Genomic DNA, 23,676 nt, shown 5'->3' with positions numbered 1-23,676 from the left:
AAGTTTCTCTATATTTTAGCATATGTCAGAACTTCCCTCCTTTCTATGCTAAATTATATTTTATCTATATATGATATTTTACTTATCCATTTTTCAGTCCATGGAAACTTTTGTTGCTTCCACATTTTAGATATCATGAACAATGTTGCCATGAACATGGGTGTATAAACGTATCTTTGAGACCCTGCTTTCAATTATTTTAGGGATGTACCCAAAGGTGGAGTTTCTGGATCCTATGATAATTCTGGCTTTAATTTTGTGAGGAATTGCCATACTGTTTTCCACAGTGGTGCCATTTGACATTCTCACCAACAGAGCACAGGGTTCCGATTATTCTACATCCCTGCAAACACTTGTTATTTTCTGTTTGTTTGTATGTTTTGATGGGAGTCATTCTAATGGGTATGAGGTGGTATCTTATACTTTTAAACACCATCTTCTTTCATCCTATTGTTGGCGGTAAGTCACAGCCAGTTGTTTTCATCAGCCAAATGTAGATGTTACAGGAGCCATAGAACTCGAAAATCCAGTTAGCTTCTTCCACTTCATTTCCACTCATCCACCATTTTCATTGAAATTATATTGTCTATTAGAGAATCTATGAAGATACAGTTCATACAATCTAAAAAGATACAGTCTTTACTTTTATCGAAATACCAAACGTTGAATATCAAGCTATACTGGTAAAGGTGCTCTTTGATGTTGACAGAGGAGAGCTGGGCTGTCTGTGGTTTCCTGCAGAAGAGAGAAAGGACAGAAGGTCAAGATGGTTACCCCTCACTGTCTTCATCCCATCCTTCATTATGATTCTTCTTCCATCTTCTGCCATATGGTTTTGCCATTTCCCTTGCCTTCCATCTGTGACCTCTGTGTCTATTTAGCGAAAAGTACTCAGGAATATATTTGTAAAACCTAAGTTAAATTATGTCACTTCTCTTTTCCAAAGCACTGGTAGGGTTTCCTATCTACTCAGATAATATTTTTTTAAAGATTTACCATTTGATGTTCAAGCACATTGTGATGAGGCTCCTCACTGTTTCTCCTAATTTGTCTCTGTCATTTCCCTCACTTGCATTCTCTTTTGGTCACACTATCTCATTGTAGTTCTTTTTAAACATGTTCAGCATATTTCTGTCACACGGCATTTGCACTTGTGTTCTGTGCCAGAACACCTCTCGTGCATAAGAACCACATGATTCACTCTCCAACTCTGTCCATTCTTTATTCCAATTTCATTATTTCAAGGAAGGTTTTCCTGAATAAAATACCTATAGTTGAACATGTATTTTCTACAGTCCAATAACTGTGACTGAATGTCAGTAATGAGACAGCCAAGTAAAAAGGGCTCCCTGGCAGAACCTCCTACCAGCCTGTGCACTGGGAAGAATGTGCACTGCGGTGGAGCCTTGGGAAGTTCATGCCATTTGCAGCAGGGAGAAGCCTGGCCCCTCCTCTTCCTGGGTGGTACCTGGTATTCAATCTGCGAGGCAGGAAGGGCATTAGCAGGACTCTGGCTCTGTGAAGGGTCTGTTTCCCATTTTTTTTCCTTTTCACACAATAAATCCTGCCCTCCTCACCTTTCAGATTGACTGTGAGTCTAATTTCTCATGGTCGTGTGACTAGGACCCCATCTTTAGCTGAACTAAGGAGAAAGTCAATAACAGGAATGTGACACATGCACTCAGAGGACCAAAGCCTTGCTTTCCCCATAGTTAGCTCCTGTGTTTACTCTGTTTTTTTTTCAAGATCTGATGCAATGTTTGGTAACTAAGTGTGGCAGGTGGGAGAGAAACAGAGAGAGAGACAGAGATATTGTATGAGAGATAAATGAATATAATTAATAATGGTAATATTTGTACATTACTATTTTAATAATTACTAGCCTAGGACTTTCATTGTGTATTACATTTTGCTGCAATTTTCCTTACTCCTTGATTGATTGTATAGTTGGGGAAAACTAAATGCATATAAGTAGAATAAAAAAGAACAAATAAATACTCACCAGACTACATCAATAAAGAACACTAACTTGACCATAGAAGCAGTCAGCTGTCATTGGTCATTGAACTTCACCACCGATATAGCGCTTTCATTTATTTCACCCTCCAACAACTCTCAATACTTACATTTTCAGTTGCCAGGAAAGAGGTAGAAATCTCTTGTCAAGGATGCTCGTTCTATGGTGGGCATCTGGGCTTTAGCCTTTGGAACTTCAAATGATTTCTGTACCTAAAAGAAAAAACAGTGGATGAGATATGAGGGATTTTGGATTCTCAGAAAGCGTCTTACACCATGAATCAGGAAATGCCTGAATGAAGAGAGCTTCCAGGGTTGATAGCACCAAGCCCATGGATATCCCAACTCCTTAACACCACTACTCTACCTCTTAGAATTGACACCCCATGTCAGACTGTACACTTTACATCAAAATAAACACTGCATGCCTAGTCAAGGTTTTTCAACCTCCATTTTCTCTATTTTCCATTTTTGACCTACAGATGTGGAAATCAATTAAATATCCCTTGGGATATGCTCATGAGAACTGGATATGGAAGACTTAGTACTTTCAACCCCTACCAACGCTGATTCTTCAATTTAAGGAGAATTACATCCCAGAATCTTGCTTTAAGGCCTGAACACTGAACAACTTTCATGCCCACACAACCATGCTGACCTCTGAAATCTTATGCATGGACTGATCAATGAGATCCTGCTTACCGTAAATCCAGTATTTCCAGTCTTTTTCCAGGAATACCCTCAAAAGTACAATGTATAATTCCTGATCATCCAAAAGGACTTAACTTCCCAGTTCTCTATTCACAGAAACCCCGTCTCAATTTATGGTACTATCTTCTTTAAACATCAGTGGTATATCTTCCTTTTCGCACAAGAATTTTACTATTCTCTACAATTTTTAATTTAGAAACAACCACACTTTCCTGCGTTAATACCAATCCTATTTTCCCTTAAAAAGAGAAGGAACATTTATCTATTCATTTAGGCATCTATTTATTCAATATATATTAATTGAATGTCTGCTGTATGTCAGGCATATTGAGGTGCTGAGCAAATCCCCGCCATCCTGAAGTTTGCATGTTAGTGAGTAAATACAGGTAAAAAACAGACACATAAATAAGCTATTAATATATGCTTAATGGGAGGAGGTAAGAACTGTGGAGAAAATAAAGTAGGAAGGATGGGGAATAAGGAATGTCCCAAGCTGGGCAAGGAGTAGCGAACCTTCCCTTCTGCCCTTTCCCATGGAAAGAGTGATTTCTTTTTTATTCCCTCTTACATGCCTTTATGAATTCTACCACAATCTGTAATTACACATTTTTTTGTTAACCCATATTTCCAGTATCCACATGTCTCACAAAAGTGTGAGTCCTAGGTAGTCTGAAGCCATGTAAGCCTCATTTACCCCCTTGTCATCAGGATGAAGCCCCTCACCTCCATCCAATTTTTATTCATTTAGTAAATTAATCAAAATTATTTCAAAATATTTTCTATTCTCTGAATTTTAATAACTTATAACCCAAAACAGGAAGCTTATAGCTGATATTATTTTGTTTTACTTTGCTCTTCTTCTGGGATATATTGACATTTTCTTTCTCTAAACCAGATTTTAAACACCTGAATGACAGAAATCAGGTGCCATACTACTTTTGCTTGCCTGAAAAAGTGTGTCATTTTTATTCGATTAGTGAATAATGATAAATTCATTCTGAGCAAATAAATAAATGACTAGAAAAGGAAATGGAAGTTTACCTTCTGAAATATTTCCATTAGGTGGCAGCAGCAAGAATATTTCTGGAAGCATGTGATGAGTTCCGTGATGAAGATGGAGCCCCTTGTGCGGTCTCTCCAGGACACGTTATCTATGATGATACAAACTGGTATGCCTTGGGCTACAACTTTCACTATGTTTTTGTTTATATTTTTGTTTTTGCATAGCTTAGGAATTTACTTGATAGATTTATGGGAATCCCTTATAACCTAACATTTACTTAGGTTTCACACAGAGGAAACAGAAAAGCTGGCAATGATTGAACAAAAAAGACAGCTTGTAAGCATTATAAGAGATTGCATAGTGATTCTATTTTGATTCTTGGAACTGACTTTTTATTATGGACCTCATGTTCACTCACTTTGCTTAGAAGAGGGGACTTGAGAAATAACTGGAATTGTTCCACTTTACAAAGGAAAGAATAGAAGCTCAGAAGGATGAATAAACTTTTCGGTTCAGTGAGGAAGCAACAAAAGATTGCCATCGGGCTCCAAGATTGTTTACAGATTGCACCATGATGTCTTTCACCATATAATAAACAAAGTAGATGAACACATCCAAAGTTTCAGTTATAGAAGATTAAAATATCATAGAAAAATACTGTATAATATGGTGCCAGTAGTAAATAATACTGTCTTATATACTTAAAAATTTGCAAAGAGAGTAGATCTTATGTAAATTATCCTTATCACACCCTTGCAGAATGATGATAATAATAAATAGAGAGCTGGATGAATCTTTTGGAGGAGAGATGTTTACAGCATAGATTTGGGTGATGATTTTAGGGGTGTGTACTAATCTCCAAACTTATTGAGTTGCATGTATTAAATATGTACAGTTTTCATATGTCAGTTATGCCTCCATAAAGTGGTTTTAAAATAAGACTTGAAAATTTACAACTTGGAAAGAGTAAAATATAAAGCCCTTTAGGATGATTACCTTGAGGTGAAATGCCAACCACTGTTTCCTGTAATTAGACCTAATTAGCCCCACCCTAACGTTTCTTACTTTTTTTAAAGGGCATTCACATTTTTATCTGGACACTTAATAACATTGCTCTTTGTAGGATCAAGTGGGATATATGTAGAAGAGGGCTTGAAGTTGATCATTTGGAAAGGCAGCCAGTACTGGGATCCATAAAACTTCTATTCAAAATGTTAAATGGATTTACTAAAAAAACAGAATCCATCATTTATGTTTACATGATGTGTGGCGAATGGGGTTCCTTGTATTGTATTGCTTTAATATTTGGTATGCCTTTGACTGTAAAGTGTAGCACTTATAATAAAAGTACAATTTTTTAAAATGTGTGTGTGGGAGGGGGAAGGAATCTGTTCTCACAGCACACGTAAGATCATGCAAAATATATAGACAGCACATACCATTCTCTCAGCTCATTGTTGCATAGGGCCTATCTTGATTTCACAGAATCATTCAAAGGTGACCTCAGCACCCCCAAATTTTTGACTGTTACTAAAAGACACATACGTGGTGTTGAAGAACAGAAAGCAATGAAGTCCTTCTCCACGTGGATCTTGCAAACAGAATCTGCCTCCAGGTTCTCAGATGAGTGTGAAGAGATGACTGCCAAGGATGCTGGAGAGTCTCTGACCCAGAGTTCCCCATGGTTTTCTGTAGAGACATCAACTTTCCTTTTTTTTTTTGTATGTTACTTTAAGTTCCAGAATAGAAATGCAGGACGTGTAGGTTTGTTACATAATTATACGTGTACCATTGTGGTTTGCTGCACCTATGAACCTATCATATAGGCTTTAAGCCCACATGCATTAAGTATTTGTCTTAAGGCTCTCCTTCCCCTTGTCCCGCACCCCCCGACTGGCCCCAGTGTGTGATGTTCCCCTCCCTGTGTCCATGTATTCTCATTGTTCAACCCTCACTTATAAGTGAGAACATGTGGTGTTTGGTTTTCTGTTCCTGTGTTAATTTGCTGAGGATAATAGCTTCCAGCTTCATTCATGTCCCTGCAAAGGACATGATCTCATTCCTTTTTAGGGCTATACAGTATTCCATGGGATATATGTACCACATTTTTTTTGTCCAGTCTATCATTGATGGGCATTTGGGTTGGATCAAGAGACATCAACTTTTTATACACTGATGTGCCTCACTTAGCATGGCTATCACAATTGCCCACCTTGTTATTTTTCAGTGTTCTTTCTAACTAATTTCATACATACATACAGACCCACACACATGCAAACACACACACACATTTTGCTTTGTCTCTAGTGTCATTCAACAATGTGTAAATTAATAGTGAATTTATCATGCCATTACCAGTTTTCAGTTAAATTATTGCTGCTTTCTTAAAAAAACAAAACAAAACATACATCCCAATAGTCATGAGGTAATTGGAAGTCAGGAATAAAAAGAGGGAGAGAGAAGATTGACTTAAATCCCCTCAAGTTTCCTTAACTCCCTACTCATTTTCCCTTCAATAATTATGAATAAATAGGGTGCTTGTATCACATAATAACTTCAGTTTCAAGGGCAAATTCTTCAGAAACCACATCATGTCGACATGTCTGTAAATCATTTACAAATCAAGCTATCATGTAAATTATTCCATTTCAAAGTTTGAATATTTCTGTTGAACTTTGATTTAGGGATTTGATGATCTCCTTCACCACTTACCGTGGATAAAATTGTACAGAAATTTCTCCACTGATGAGACAGTTTCTCATTATATCACCCCCTTAGGTAGAGTTCCTTCGTAATTCAATGTACTTTATTTGCACTGGATGGGGTCTAACATTGTTTCCCCTAAATATAAACCAAACATCACAATCCTGTGCATACACCTTCAAAACTGTTAGATGTTTAGCCTCAGCACTCACCACCTCTGCAGGCCTGGACAATGATGACCTTGGGTTTGTCCTTTAGACTGACGCAGTTGCGGCTGTTGAATATCTGGAAGATGGTGTCATAAAGCAGCACATCAGGTTTTTTCTTTTTATGCGCAGTTCCGCAGATTCCCTCTAGGATGCCATGAGACATGAGTACCAAGAACGTGCTATCGGAAGACTGGTGCTCTGGTCTGGCAGCAAATGCCCTCAGCGCTGACTCCATATCCTATAAAAGAGCAATGTCTAACTTCAGTCAGAGAAGCATCGCAATTAATAGGACCTCCTAGATTTACCATGAGCGAAACAAGAAACATATGTAACATCCGGGTGGTGGTGCTGGCTGTTTTATGTTTTTTTTTGTTTTTTTTTCCTTTGTAATGGGGCTGTGGGTTCCTTTTTCTCCCTGCTGACACACCATACACTGTCTTCTTAATATATTGTATATTTTTATATGTTACTTATATTAATTTTTTTTTATCTCAATCTTTTCTCTGCTTTCCTAACAAGAGTCATGTGTTATAAACGCATCACACCACTGTCCTTGTAAAACCCAACATACGTTGCTTGGAATAAAATCAATCTTCTGGCCTGACCATACTCATCCTTACACTATGTCTGTTCTGCTTCAATCTCTAGTCACACTGATCTTCTCTTGTGCCTCACATGTGCCAGTTTCATTTTCAGCTCAGCTCTTTCACAGGTAGCTCCCCCTACTTGGAAGGCGTTGCATTCGCATCTTCCCAGAGCCATCCCATTCCTTCTGGTAGCGCCATCCAACTCCTGTGTTCTCTCCCCACAGAGGCCCGCACAGAAACATCGCACCCCATCCAACATTCTCTCTCATGTTTCCTTTTTGCTTACTTTGGATTCTCTTGTTATTCTTATATAGACACATACACACACTCATTCTCTGAAATTGTCCGGTTTTGCTTATATTGTGAGATTTTACCTCCACTCTAACCTAGATCCTTGTAAATTTGAAACTTCTTGTGTCATATACAGACTTATCCACAGTATCAGGAAAAGCTCTTGGCTCCAAAGTTTGGATTTAATATTTGTTTTAAGAGTGCACTCCTGGGCCGGGTGTGGTGGCTCACGCCTGTAATTCCAGCACTTTGGGAGGCCAAGGTGGGCAGATCACAAGGTCAGGAGATCGAGACCATCTTGGCTAACAAGGTGAAACCCCATCTCTGTTAAAAATACAGAAAATCAGCCGGGCGTGGTGGCACGCTCCTGTAGCCCCAGCTACTCGGTAGGCTGAGGCACGAGAATCGTTTGTGGGAGGTGGATGTTGCAGTGAGCCGAGATCACGCCACTGCACTCCAGCCTGGGCAACAGGGTGAGACTTGGTCTCAGAAAAAATAAAAATAAAAAAAGAGTGCACTCCTGCCTAAAACACATTACTCTGTGATTTTGTGTGGAATCTTGGGGCTACATCCCAATCACCTGATCTTATTGGAACTCAATAACAATTGTGAAAATACATGCCAATCATATTTTGTCTAGTTTTATGGAATTGAGGGTATTTGAGGCTCAAAAGAGACACGGATTTATGTATTCAATAATTTCATTTGCTAGTGCATGTGCGCATGTACACACACACACACACACACACACACGAACCCAGAGGTTGTTAAACCTTGTTGAACTTCTATAAAGCTCACTAATTATTAGAAGAATATGTGTTGCCTATGGATGGGTGTGAGATGGCTTAGGGGTTCTTACCCTGGCTGTGAGGTTCTTTTTGTCAACCACAGTGTAGCCCAGGCCCTGAAGCAGCCCTTTCATTCCCAGGATGTCAAAGTGAGCCCCATTCCTTGCAGGCAGATGATCAAACTTTGTATTGCATATGATGAGAGCCAGGCGTCTGCGGTCCTCTCTCTTTTTTATTGGATAGATCTGCAGGAGATGGAGATGAAGCAACTTTGATTACCCGAGTCTCTTTTCAACTTCCATATGCCTCACAATTTTGCTTTTTTAAGACCTCATGCAGCTGCCCCCTTCCCTAACCTCTATCAGAAGACACTGCCTTCCTGTCTCTCAAGAGCCCAGAGCAAGAACCAGGACATATCTGGAATGATTATTCAACCTCCTTGTCTCTCTAGAGCCCAGATCAAGAACTGGGACGTGTCTGGAATGATCATTCAAGAATCTTGAGGAAACTAGAATAATTCCTACTCCCTTCCTTCTCCTTTTTCTTCTCCACCTACTCAAACATTTCTTACATTCAGGTTCAAACCAAATTTCATATAAACCAAGGGGTGTTGTCATCGGCTCCAGTAAAAATAAATATAGCAAATTTTCTTTGCCTTCTGTATTATGATTATTTTGGTACTATTTTCAAAACATAAACTTACAATGATCTGCAAGATTTAATTATACTTTTCAAATATATTTTATGTCTAGGCTTTTCAAATGAGTACAAACAATTACTACTCAGCCATGTTATCTTATAAACATTTTATTTTGTGGCTATATCTGAAATTGTAATAAATCCCAAATAGATACAAAAATCAATAAATGATAAAAAAGAGGAAGCTACATTTTATCATGGATTGAATGAGCATAGGTATCTGTTTGAAGCCATATGAACCCTTTCCTGCTGAAAGCATCTATCATAAAGGTTACCACTGTCACCACCCCCTCATCATTTAGTGCTTTAAGTATTTGTGCATTTATGGCTGGCACTGTGGTTCCCACCTGTAATCCCAGTGCTTTGGGAGGCCAAGGCTGTGGATCTCATGAAGATAGGATTTGGAGAACAGACTGGGCAATATAGGGAGACTATATCTCTACAAAAATTAAAAAAAAAAATCAGCCTGGCAAGGTAGTTGCTGTAGTCCTAACTCCTTGGGAGGCTGAGGCTGGAGAATCTCTTGAGCCCATGTGTTCAAGATAGCAGTCAGCTATGATCACACCACGGCACTCCAGGCTGGGCAACAGAGCAAGACCCCATTTTTAAAAATGTGCATTTAATGAAAGCAATTGTTTCTCTCTTTTTCCCCATTTCATACAGAGAGCACAGCACCTCATCATGTTTTTTTTTACACAGTCTCAGGAATTCTTCATGAGGACAAAGTTTGAGTGTATTTGTAGATTCTGCTGACTCAGGTGGTCCAGCCTCGATTTGTAGAAGAGCTGTGGGATATCACAAAATATAGATTATAGTTTCTTCCTCTGTGAACCAATTTATCACCTAAGAATTTTGAGAGAGAGAGAGAGAGAAATCCTAGGAAAAAGACTTCTTTGTAGGTAGGGGTTGTAGCTGTAGCTAATTTCCGGCTTAAGGAAATGTATTGTGAGAATTCCCTGATAGAGAAAGCAGTCTCCCACAACCCCACCAAGAAGAAAATGTAACTATAGATTCCAATTATTCTGGAGAAAAAAATCTTGATGATTTAAAGTTAAATTTGGCTTTTCTATCTTCAGAAAAACTGTTTGATTTTTCCAGTGGTTTTACACTAGGGTACTCATTCATTTATTTGGACTTTCTGCTGTGTCTGGGCAAGAGTGCGCTAAATAAATACTTGTCAGAGTGCTATTTGAAATACAATGTGAGTTCCATGTGCAATATTAAATTTTCTAATATCACATTTACAAAAGGTAAAAATAATTGTAATAATATATTTATGTAACATAATATATTCAAAATATTATTATTTCAACATGTTTCACTAGCCACAGGTTATGTCTGGTGGCTACAAAAGTGGATGGGACAACATCTCATTTTGAATTGATAGTCCCCTCCTAGTTCACACCACATACAGATACATGTATACAACAAACGCTTAATAGAATATTGAATTCTGTACCATCCTGGTATTTTTTAAGCAACTTTTATGTGAATTAATAATTATTCTAGAAGAAATAGGCTTCAGTTATCTTTCAACAAATTGTGAAATCACCTATTTATGAATAAAGGTTGTCTAGTGACAACACAGTCCACAATAGTACTGTGTCCAAGGTCAAAGGGACAAATATTTGTATGAGATTCTGACATAACTCTGGACATCTTGTCTCTAAACTGCTGGACAGCCAACACTGTCCAACTCATATTTTATAATGTGAGGAAATAATATATCTGTTTTGGATAAGTTTGCTTCTGAGTAATTCTGATCTATCCCCTTGTGAAATGTAATATTGATCTCTTTTGACCGATATTGTGCAAAAAACTGGGAGATTATTGAGCCCTCCTTCTGGAAAAGAAAAAGGAATTTACGTATACAAATTCGAAGAAGAATTTAGTAAGATCTAATAACAAGATTTCCTTTCATGAAAGAAATAGACAAGCATACTTTTATGTTTGGTTACGTGACTCAACCAAGACATAGGAATCATGAGTAAAGTAATATTATTCTGTATAAAATTTATATTGTTCTTTAATATTTCATGTATTTTTTATATTTCAATCATTTGTTTCTGTTCATTTTTAATAATATTTTAAAGTAAATGTCTTGCTAAAGTGTATGATAAAAGCCTGAGTTCTGGGAATGCAATAAGTTCTAAGTGTGTAAGGAAACCATACCTTCTAAGCATCTCTTTTTTCATAGATTAAACAGTGACAGATGCTTTTTCTTCTCATTTCAGAAAACTCTACCAATGTGAAGACATCCAGGGTCCTGGGATATTCCTGGTCTGAGGGTATGTTTTCCTGTTTAAAGGTTTGGAGAACTTCCAACTTAACAGCCATCTCCTAATCACTTTTATGTGTCTGTGTGTAGAACAGGTGTTTTCCAGTAAAATTAGAAATTAGACAGAAATTCTATCTTATATCCAGTAGTAGAATTAGAATAAAAATATTATTTTATTACAAAATAATAAATACTATAGGGCAGTCAGCTTCCAAAAAGAGTTTTTATTAGCCTGGCAGTGCAACAAGAAGTAATGTGGAAATCAGGAGTTTAGATAAAAATTTCAATTTGAGTCTTATCTGTTATCTAATGAAACAGGAATCTCTCAGGAATCTGCTCAGGAATCTCTTTACATTGACACAACAAGAAAGGGAGTGGTGGATTGGTACAGGATCAGAAAAGCAATTTCCCACAGCACATAGGGACTTATGTGGTTATCTCCTGACTAAATCAGATCATCGGTATATAGTGTGTATATATATGTGTGTGTGTGTGTGTGTGTGTGTGTGTGTGTGTGTGTGTAAACAGTTTGTTAAATAACAAACGAATAGCTAGGATTCTTCTTATCCTGCTATCCTGCATTCCAGGTTCCAATGCTCTGCTGGAAACCCTCAGAATTATAACCATGTCCAAAGGCCTAGCCAAGGCCTGTACCTCTTCTTATAGCCCAGCCCACCCAGCTTCCTGGTCTGCTGGGCCAGTGTACTCAAAGTGTTCTGGGATCGATCATTCTGGAGAATACAAATGCAGATAGAGTGCAGGGAGCCACTGGACCCCTCCTGCAGGGATCTGCAGCTACCTCCTTCTTGCCACAGCCTCTGCTGATCAGATAGGCTATTTCAGTTTGGAGTTTAGTGCTCATCATATATGATATCTGGGATTGCTAAAATCATTTTGAAGCCCTTATTGCTACAAATATGATTCCTACTTTTTGCATTATCTCTGATTTTTAAAAACCGCTATTTTTTCCTCATGCCATTCCAGGTTTGAGGAAAAAGAAAATACTTGCAAAAGACCAGTTTAAATACTAATAAGAATGCATCCTTGCCTAAAATCTTGGACAACTATACTAGCATGTGGTTTCTGTTGAGGGGAAACTTTCCCCATAGAGAAGGGGAGTTTATTTTGCATAGTGAGGTTTGAACAATTTATGTTACTTTATGTTCATGATCGTATATGATTATTGGTAAGCTGTAGTAGTTCAGGGCTGAAGATTTCAGTTTAAAGTCTATGGCAAATTGAGTCCTTCCCTGGAAAACATGGATCTGAGAACATTTAGGCTCTAATAATACTGATAATTCAATCTGTGTCAAAAGTTTTGAAATGTTATAAAATTTAAACATTTTATAGTAGTTCCCTGATCATAATTTTGTAACTCACAGAAATGAGTAAGCACTGGAAAATTCTAATTTGTAGCGCCCAAATAATAATTAAGAAAGCATTCTTTATTGCATGCATATACTTCATTTGTTTATTCATCACACATTAATTAGGTATCTGCTATGTGCCAGGATCTCCATTAATTACTGTTATTAATTGGTGAAGAAACCAGTTACATTCTGGTAGCAGAAACTTGGTGCATGTTACTTCTTTTTACTGAAGCGGAAAAGGGTTAAAAGTGGAGCACGTTTATTCTGGAAAACAAAGTGTTTAATTTTAGCTGTATTCATTTTGTGATGCCAGTGAAACACTGGAGAGAATTATTTTATATGCCGCTACAGCTAAATGAATCTGGAACTCAGATGAGGGAGTTCTGAATGAGAGCTGGTATCTTGGAAGTTGTTGGCATGTGGTGACCGGCATTTCAATGTTTCTAGCTGTAGACAGTCTTGTGAGAAAGTACTGGAATTGCCCACATTTCACAGGTGGTAAGACTGATGACTAGGGAGAATGGAAGGTCAAGAAACTTGCATGAACTGCATAGTTCACATGTGACAGAATCTAAGTTTAGGTTTAGGTATCTCCTACTAAAAAATCTCTCTTATTAACTATTTCTGTGCACAGTCTAAACACAAGGACACAGCTTTTTGGCTAATTGGAAATTTGATTCCATCCCATAAAAGGCAAGATGGTCTCTAACAGGACGATGACATGTTTACTGAAAATGAGAGTTTAGAAATGAAAGTGTAGGTGGATCACAGATAACACTGCATGGGCCTTGGAGTTGAATATATTCTGGAAAATTTAACATATTTATTGTGTTAGATGCAGCCTTACGTTTTACACTGGTGATCTTTTGGTCCATATTGAGAAGTGTTTGGGTAAACATTTGATGAGCCACGCGATTCTTTCTCACAGAGTCTACCAAGATCAGGGCCTTGTCTTCAATTTTGGCATCATAATATTTTTTCTTTTCCTCTTCCTTCAATGTCAGAACATCGTGTTTTGCCAAATAATTAAAAACACCATGAAGAACATCTTTGCCCAGGTATTTCAACATCTTAACTGTTTTTTTTTTGTGTGTGTGGTTGTCTTCTGTGAGAAATAGAAAGACTCCTTTAACTATGGGCACAGTTTAAAGAGTTCTGCCTTCACCTGAGACATAACTCTGTAATATGAAATTCGTCTAAAAATACATTCTATTTTACCATGTCCCCAACGAATAACACACATCTTTTTTTGCAACTGTAGAATTCTCTCACCTATCAAATTCATACCAGACTGTGCTTAGCAATTCATTTCCTCTTAAATTTGTTTTTATAGCTTTTCTTCTTCCTTCTGTGGCATTGGGAATAATGCTAACTTCCTGATCGCCTGCTATTTTCATATTTCTCTTTCTCTTGCTCACAGCTCATGATGATGATAATTTACCTGAAATGCACACTCCCAGGACAGTCCATGCTCTTGTCTAGACTGTAAATACTACTAGACTATACAATCTTGCCTCTTTGCTGTATTTAGTTTCCTTGAGGAAAGGACTATATCTTTGAATTTGCATTTTTAGCACACATCCTATACCCACATCTTTGTGCTCATTAACATCTTTGTGCTCAAAATGCTTAAAAGTAGTTGGCATGCTTGCTAAATACATGACTTAATGAACAAATGAATGACTGCATCCAGAGTCCTAATTTTTAGCATCTTTTCCTCAATCAAAATTTGAAATTGAAAATAATATGACAACTAATCTAGCATGGTGAATTTATGTGACATCAGGTTAATCACTACACCTTAGCATAACTTGAATTTTTATTGAAAAATATAGGTATCAAAGTGATAAATTTTTGTGCCTGGCCCTCTTCTAATTACTGCCAGTCATTGGTACAGCAACCTGTTGCATTCTGGTGGGAGAAATTTGATATATATTAGTTTCTTTTACTAAAATGGAAAGGGGTTAAAGTTGGAACAAATTTGTTTAGAAGAAAAAGTGTTTAATTTTTAGGTAATATTAGTTTAATAAAGCCAATGAAACACTGGAGCAGAATTGTTGAAAATGCATCTAGAGCTAAATGAGTCTGGAGCTCAGAGGAGAGAGTTCTGGATGACAGCTAATACCTTGGGAGTTATTGGCATGTTGATGCCTGCCAACACAATGTTTCTAACCTTCCACAGTCTTGTGAGAAAGTACTGAAATTGTCCCCATTTCATAGATGGGAAGATTGATGATTAGGGAGCAAGAGAGGTTAAGATACATGCAGGAAGCCACATAGATTATTAATAACAGAATCTAGGGTTAGGTTTGAGTATGTCTTACTACAAGCCTCTACTATTAATTATTTCCATGCACAATCTGAACCCAAAGACTCAGCCTTTTAGCCGATTGGAAACTGGATCCCACCCGACAAAAGACAAGGTAGTCCCTGAAAGAAAAATTATAGGTTTGGTGAAAATGATAGTTTCATAAAGGAAGGAGGATGGGGGATCACAGATGTCACTGCATGGGTCTTAGAATTTAACAGGTTCTAAAAAATTGGAAATATCCATTGTAAAATATCCAGTCTTACTTTTTACGCTGGTCGACTTTTGATCTGTATTAGGTAGGGTCTGGATAGATGTTTGTCCAGCCACGTTGTTCTTTAGCGTGTGGTTTATCACCAAGTTATTCAATCCACTCTGAAGGACACATTTGAACAGAGCTTCAAAATTCTTACGCCTTTTTTTTTTGCAGCTGTCTTCTGTCAGAAATATAAAGACTCCTTCAACTATGGGCACAGCTTAAAGAGTTTTGCCCTTGCTTTAGACAAAGCTCTGTAATGTGAAACACCCTTGAAAATACATTCTGTCTTACCATGTCTTCAACAAATACTCATTATTTCTTTGTACCCGTAGCATTCTGTGACCCGTCAAATTCCTACCAGGCTGTGTTTAACAATTCATTGTCACTTAAGTTTGTTTTTTATAGCTTGTCTTTTTCCTTTCTGCGGCATTGGGCCCAGTACTAAATTCCTGGTCATCCATTGTATTCAGATTTGTCTTTCTCTTGCCCAAATCTCACGATGATCTACCTGAAATGTGTGCACCCAGGACAGTCCATTCTCTTGTCTAGACTGTAAATTATTCCTACTAGACTGCAGGATCTTTCCTTTTCTCTGTATTTAGCTTCCTTAGTGAAATAACTATATCTTTGAATTTGCATTTTTTAACACACAGGCTATACCCAATTGTGCTAATTAACAGTTTTCTGCTCAAAATGCTCAAAAGTGCTTAATCTGCTTGCTGAATACATAAGTAAACATGCAACTTAATCGTTAAGTGGATAAATGCATCTAGATACCTAATTCTTTAGCACCTTTTCTCGAACCAAAATTTAGAATTGAAAATATTTAACAAATATTATGGTAGATTAATATGACACTGAGTTAATGTATTACTCATTGGTATAATTCAAATTTTTACCAGGAAACATATATATACATATATATACACACATATATACATATATATACACACATACACATATATGTCAAAGTAATAAATCGTTTATTTCAATACAAGTGATATGATTTAAGCAGGTTGTATGTGGAAAAGCCAGATATCTCCTCTCTTCTCAGTTAACTCTAAGAAAGATCGTTATCTAGTTCATCTAGATATAAGGATAGCTTTCACACAAAATACATTTTCTAAAGAAAACATTGCAGGACATTGAATAAAATTTTGGCCCAGAAGCACCAGACTCATTTTCCAGGTTATCTTGAGTTCATATGCCAATAATGAACCAACCATTATTAGAAAGACACATGGAAGTTACAAAACAGGATAAAAAGTTACCTAATAGCATTTAATAAACGTAGCATCTCCTATGTATTTTTTGTGATTAAAAAATGAATTCATATAAAGCAATGACAATCATCATCATTATATAATATGAATAATTATCATGATTATTATTAACAATATCGGTAATTCTCATTATTGTAATGATTTAATAAATCAGTAATTATCATTATTATTATACTCATAATAAATCAGTAATTATCATTATTATACTGATATAATAAATCAGTAATTATTATTATACTGATATAATAAATCAGTACTTATGATTATTATATCATATCAGTAATTCTCATTATTATTTACAAATCTCTTTTCTAAGTGCTTTACAAATAGTAGTATAATGGACCCTCACAATAAACCAGTAGAATATTTATTATTTTATCAATTTTATAAGTCATTTAAATAATAGCTTGCCCTAAATCACATGAATTAGGGTTCAAATACTATTTTTACACCACATTCCATAGAGTTAACCATGACAGGCTTTTGGTGATAATAGTAATATATGTTGAACCCCCGTGAGGTCAAGTGCTTTACTGAAATTTCACAAAAACTCCATGCAAAATGTATATCAACCTCTTTTATATGGAAAAGGAAACATATACAGATAAGTTGCTTAAGAAATTGAGTGTAACCCTGTGAAAAGAAAACAAAGTATATAGTAACTCCAGAGCAGGAATAGAAGTACAAGTGTTCAGAATCCAGAGCCCCAACTCTTAAGTCATCAAGCTACATTACATGACAGTTGATGAAGCGCTTCTTAAGAGAACACAGATAAGATGCTTAAGGAACTCAGAAAAGATGATAAAATTCCAGGAGGAGAGTTTACAGAGGCTTCTTAGGAGACAAGACAAAAACGTTGGTTTTAAATGCAATGTAGATGTTGGAACAGAGAATGTGAAGATTTGCAAAGAGTACACAGATTAGTTTATGGAATGTCTACTCTGCCTGAGTTTGAAGTTCTATTTAACTTATTTGCATGCTTAGTAAACGAATATAGTATTGACTGAATGAATATGTGGAGAAATATGAAAGGCAATTAACCTAAAGAGGTTTACAACACAATAAATGCCACATATGACAAACACACAGCTAACATCATACTCAATGGTGAAAAGATAAAAGCTTTTCTTGAAAGATTAGAAAGAGGACAAACACACCCACTTTCATCACTTCTATTCTAGAAATCCTAACCAGAGGAATTAGACAACAGAAAGAATTAAAGGCATCAAAATAGGAGAGGAAGAAGTTAATGTGTCCTTTTTATGAATGACATGATCTTACATACATTAAGAAAACCCTAAATGCTCCACGAAAAATCTATTACAACTAATACACAAATGCAGTAAAGTTGAAGGATACAAAAACAACATGCAAAAATTTGTATCATTTTTATAATAACATCAAACTAAAAAATTGGATGATAAAAATCTCATTTATAATGGTTATAAAAAATTTCATGAAATAATAAGGAATAAATGTAACCAAAAGGCTAAAGACGTATATACTCATACCTATAAAACATTGACAGAAGAAACTGAGTGAGATTCACAAAACTCGAAAGATATCCCGTGTTCATGAATTGGAAAATATTACATTATTATGTATGTACTACCCAAGAAATCTATGAATTCAGTACAATTCCTATTAAACTTCCAATGGCATTTTTTACAGAAATAGGAAAATCAACCTTAAAATTCATAATGAATTATGAACAAATTTAAATAGCCAAAGCATTCTTGAGTAAAGAACAAAACTGGAGGCAGCACACAACCTGACTTTAAAACATACTGCAAAGTTATAATAATCAAACATAGTACTGGCATAAAAACAAACACAGAGAACAATGGAATAGAACAAAAAGGCCAGAAATAAACCCAATTATTTACAGTAAATTTATTTTTTACAAAGATCAAGAACACACAATAGGCTAAGGACATTTTCTTCGATAAATGATGTTGGGAAAATTAAATATCCAAGGGCAGAAGAATGGAATTGGGCCCTTATTTACCACCATATACAAAAATCAACTCAAAATGGATTAAAAACATAAGCCTAATAACTGAAACTATGAAACTACTACACGAAAACATGGGAAAGCTTAATGACATTGGTATAGACAATGATTTTTGGATATAACACTAAAAACATGGGAAAAGAAAGTAAAATTAAGATATGAGATTACATCAAACTAAAAAGCTTTTGCAAAGCCAAGGAAACAACAGTGTGAAGAGATAACCAACAGAATAGGAGTAAATATTTGAATCCGTATATCTGATAAGATATTAATATTCAAAATATATAAGAAACACAATTCAATAGGAAGAAAACAAATATTACAAAATGACCCAAGGACCAAAATAGGCATTTTTCAAAGGAAGATGCATAAATGGACAACAGGTACATACAAAATGCTCAGCATCTCTGTTCACCAGGGAGATTAAAACCACAATGAGATAATGCCTCACACCTGTTAGAATGATTAGACTGGATATTATAAAAAAAAAAGATAACTAGTGTTGGAAAGGATGTAGAGAAAAAGGAACTCTAGTATACTGTTGGTGAAAACATAAATTAGTACAGTCATAATGAAAAACAATAGGAAGCTCCTCACAAGGTTAAAAATTAAAATGAATTAAAAATGTTAAAAATGATGTAGCAATCCAAATATTTAGTATATATTTTAAACATTAAGTCAGTGTGTTGAAAAGACATATACACTTCCATTGTGATTGCAGCATTATTCACAATAGGCAAGATATAAAATCAACTTAAGTATCTGTAGATGGATGAATGGATGGAGAAAATATCGTAATGCAACAGTATTCAGCTTTAGAAAAAAGAAAGAAATCGTGTCATTTGTGACAACACTGATGAACATGGATAACATTATATTAAATAAAATAAGCCACGCTGGGCACCAAAAAACAAATACTATATGATCTCACTGATGTGTAGACTCTAAAAAAGTTAAACTCATAAAAGCAGAGGGTAGAATGGTGGTGATTAGGAGGAGGCAGGAAGTTTGGGGAGATGTTGATCAAAGGAAACGACATTTCAATTAGATAGGAGAAATAAGTTTAAGAAATCTATTGCACCACATAGTGACTATATTCAATGATGTATTCTTGAAAATTGTTTGACAGTGTAAATTTTAAGTGCTGTAATCACAAAAAAAGATAAGCATATGAGGTAATGCGTATGTTATTTAGCTCTTTAGGCATTCTACAATATATATTTCAAACATCATTTTGTACATAAGTATATAAAATATTTATTTGCCAATTAAATAAAATAATTTTTATAAAAAACAATTCAAGACGTTTGGCTTGAGAGCCTCTTTTCATAATCTATAAATTCTCATAGCATAAATTATAAGTTTAAAATAGTAAATAAATGACTCAAATTTATGGATCAGCCCAGATGTGGATCCCGTATGGAAACCCATACCTCCAACAATCAGGCGTCACTTAAAATAATCCCACAACCTCATTCAATTGAACTTTTAAAATTGAACTGCTAATTTTCTTCTATTTCCATCCTTCATTTCCTGCTCCATATAGTAAAAAATAACACCTAACTTCCAAGTTCAGGAAGGCAGCAAAACCTGGTGATATTAAACTTCTTCTGCCTTCTGTATGTCTTATTCCCCAGCTCAATTCACACTGCGTTGATTTTATTTACTAAACATTTTCAGAATCTAACCACTACTCTTAATTCTAATTGTTCATTACTTCTATTCAGGCCAACACCCTTTCTTTCTTAATTACGCCAAGAACCTTATAAACCTTCTTTTTGTCCCTTCTATTCTCTTCTTCACAATGAAGAGTGTCCCGATATCTAGATTTGACCACGAAACCTCTCAGCTTATTCTAACCTAGGCCTTCTCATTCAGCCTCATCTTCTGATACTGTCCCCACCTTGCTCATTACAATTAAAATATTCTGCTCTTCATTTAATGTCTAGTCCAGTCTCCCACCTTCTCCTTGCTTCCTATTCTCCTATACTTTCTGTTTATTCTCCAAGTCTAAGACCAGATGGCATTTTTTTTTTCAGGCAATCCTCTGATTCTCTGAAGGGAGACAATGTCAGAGGTACTTGCCCCTAGGGCACCTTGTTTCTCTTTAGGTAGCATGCTCTTTTACCTTTAATTGTGATTTCCAGCCTACTTCTCAGCATCCACCATTAGATTTTATGCTCTGTAAGGACACGTGGCCATAAACTAGGCCTGCACTACTTCTGGCATTCAAGGGAAGCCTAATAATTATCTACTGAATCACTAGTTGAGTGAATGTATAAACAAATGAATAAATTTTAGGTATGGCCCAACTCTTGAAGAATATTTAATAAAAGGTAAGTAAGTTTGATTTTATCTAATAGACAATAAGCACACACTGGAAGTTTCAAGCAGAAGGAAGACATATTCATTCTGGAAAATTTGGTGAGCAAAAGTTTGTGAAAAATACTCTGCTAGTGGTGAGGGTACCATTTTTAGGAAATATTTTTACACGTTGAAGCTTACAGTCAAGTGGAAAGATAGATATGGAAATAAGTCAAATAAAAAACATTATAAGAATTTAAATAATGAGCAGATGCTCAAAAAAAAGCATGAGCACACTGTGTCTCAGGTAGAAGACAGCTGTCCAGAGAAGGGAGGGCTTGGCACTGAGACCTGAAAGACTAGGAGAAATTTGCCCTTGGGACAAGTGAGGGCTGGTGCGCTAACAGAGAGCAGTGTGGGAAGAAACACAAAGATTTTAGGGTGTCTAAAGTAATTAGGAAGCTGGGCTAGCTGGGCTTTAGAAAGTATTGAAGTGTACAGCCAGGACTGAAGTGGGCGTGATCAGAGATAGGGCCACCATTTGAAGATGTTTGTTTGCAGAAAATTGACAGAACGTTAGAGTGTCGAGTTTAACAGTCAGGCCAAACTAGATTCACTCTTCTCAACAGACATTAGACCAAAAGAAAATTTTGTAGTCCTTTTCCAGACATCTTCCTCAACTATAAAATGGCAATAATAGCACAAACTTAACTGTCTGGTTTTAAATATTCAGTCAGAGAGAGTGCAAGAGATACTGATCTCACAGTATTATTTTTAAAAAACAGTTTTTATTGATTATTTTTTGTTATTTTAATAATCACTGAATTGAAGATGCAGTGATAATAAAAATGAATGGAATAATTTAGAGGCCAAATTCATCGAGAGCAGTTTTAGTCCTAGGCAAAGTGATGAGATGTTCTTACACATTTTATATAGGGTACTGTTTTTCACTAGTTTTATTTAACAAAGTCCAACTACACATGGTTGTTTATAATTATTGACCCACTTAACTTATTTTTGATTTGCGCCCTTCAGTTTCTCCTATCTATTATCTCATGATTCTCCTGACTCCAGTCTATGACTGGTAAAGTCAGCCTGCCCGGCCAAAGAGGTAGCCATGGCTATGAATTTGACTTACTCCTCCCTGGCCAAATGCTTTTTAGTATCATAAAATAGACAAAAAATTTTTTAAAAGCAAGCAATTCCAGCATTTTAGGAGTGTCAGTTAAATGTTGTGAGGTGAGACGTAAACCTGGAGATAATTAAGCTACTGGGAGAATCAAAGGAATAAAGAAACTCAACAGCAAGGAAGTACAAATGAAGTAAAATACAGTAAATATTTGCTTTTTTTTCTTATGAATGTAAAAATCATGCCTTAGAGTGATTTAATGGAAAAATGAATAAGTATTATTTTGAAAGACAGAAACACCTATCTGAAAGTTTAGATATTTTTAAAAAGGCAATAGGGAGCCAATGTATGTTGCTGAGTAAGAAAATTACATTAATAGATCCCTAGCATGTGAGAGGTGAGAGTTAACTAACTGACCACCTTTGCTAATAATGCTAACCTGCAGAAGAACCTGTGCCAGGCTAGCTTCGTAAGAATTGTCTGCAGATCTTTAAAGGTTAATAAATGTCTACAGTCTGTTAAAGATTGAGCTATTCATGGTTGAGAAGGCAGTGGTAATCTGATTTTTAATATGTCTTCAGATTCTTCATATATGTTATAAAGTTTAGAAAGCACTGATCTATTCCGGTTTCTTCCTTTTTCCAATGAGGAGAATGAAGTCAAAGAAGCAATATGACCTGCTGGAATGCGAGCTGCTTAAGTAGCCCAGGACTCCAACTTATAGGCTTTTTTAGCTTCTATGTATAAGACAGTTGGCCTGAAAGTAGTGTGCAGTATGGACTGAAAGGTTAAGTTTTTGGGAGTGGGAAGCCAGTTAAAAGTCTAGGATAGCAATCTAAGATATATTACAATAGTCAGTACCAGGACTACATAGAAAGGTGGAAAAATTCAATTATTTTAAACAGACCAATAAGATAATTCAAGATAAGAGATGACAACACGTTGAGAACACAGAGGCTCTCAGATCTGATTGTGGGGAGAAGGTTCATAGTCCGGAGGATTAATTTGGAATCAAGAGGAAGCAGAGAAGATTTCAGAGTGCATTTAGAAATTTCCGGAGTTTTATCACACAGATAACTTACTCTGTCTTTCCTTACTCTCTCTTTGATTACCAGAAGCTGAAAGAAAGGAATTAAACTTTTTCTGGCTTCTAGAGAACATACTCTCCTTCAGTGTCTCTAACACAGGGTCTCATGGTTCAAACTACATACCACCAATAAGAGAAAGATTCAGCATGCACACTACTGGTTGATTTCCCTTTTGGTATTTCTGCCTGTCACATAGCAATAAATCAAGATTTTTCTAAGACCTGAGTCCCAAGCTGCTAGTCAGAAAAGGGCCCCAGACTCACCAGCCATAGCTAACAGCCCCTCTGTCTTCGTACACCACTGGAAAGTGCCTCAGACACAGAAATAAAAGACACCAGGTATTTCCTTATTGCAGGGAGTGGGGACAAGTGATTACAGATTATGAAGTTGCTTCTGGGAACCTCTAGTTTCATCATTGGGAAGTGCCCTGTAGTCAGCAAATTGGCTTTCTAATCTTGAACTCTAGATTCTTCCCTGGGGAAAAAAAATGTAAATGACAAAACATTGTTTTGTGGGTTGAAACCTCAGCCTGGTTTTCTTTTTCCTTTTCTCTCTCCATAGCCCCACATCTTCTTCTATTCATCCTTCTCTTCTGATCTGTCAGTTTTTCTACCTCTGCTCATCTAGAAACACATA

At 36.2% G+C, this 23,676-nt stretch overlaps 1 protein-coding gene across 4 annotated transcripts; it reads right to left on the bottom strand.

The window, feature by feature from the left end:
- Positions 1 to 623: 623 nt before the first annotated feature.
- CASP5 (caspase 5) lies at positions 624 to 23,336 on the bottom strand. 4 transcript variants are annotated; one of them, XM_003253064.2, is made up of 10 exons: positions 23,304 to 23,336; positions 15,230 to 15,439; positions 13,503 to 13,760; positions 9,683 to 9,792; positions 8,380 to 8,553; positions 6,646 to 6,880; positions 5,276 to 5,419; positions 3,769 to 3,878; positions 2,127 to 2,229; positions 624 to 735 (listed from the first exon to the last, which is right to left on the bottom strand). In XM_003253064.2, the coding sequence occupies exons 1-9, from the start codon at positions 23,308 to 23,310 to the stop codon at positions 2,131 to 2,133; spliced, it is 1,347 nt and encodes a 448-aa protein (XP_003253112.1). In that variant the 5' UTR covers positions 23,311 to 23,336; the 3' UTR covers positions 624 to 735; positions 2,127 to 2,130. The 4 variants fall into 4 exon arrangements, with proteins under 4 accessions (XP_003253112.1, XP_003253114.1, XP_003253115.1 ...); XM_003253065.2 differs by having other exon boundaries at positions 629 to 735; positions 15,230 to 15,400; XM_003253066.2 differs by lacking the exon at positions 15,230 to 15,439.
- Between the last annotated feature and the right edge of the window lie 340 nt (positions 23,337 to 23,676).

The sequence above is a fragment of the Nomascus leucogenys genome, chromosome 15 (genome assembly GCF_006542625.1).
Source record: "Nomascus leucogenys isolate Asia chromosome 15, Asia_NLE_v1, whole genome shotgun sequence".
NCBI classification, from domain to species: domain Eukaryota; kingdom Metazoa; phylum Chordata; class Mammalia; order Primates; family Hylobatidae; genus Nomascus; species Nomascus leucogenys.
The sequence above is the reverse complement of the archived record's forward strand: the minus strand, read 5'-3'. Positions and strand labels throughout refer to the sequence as shown.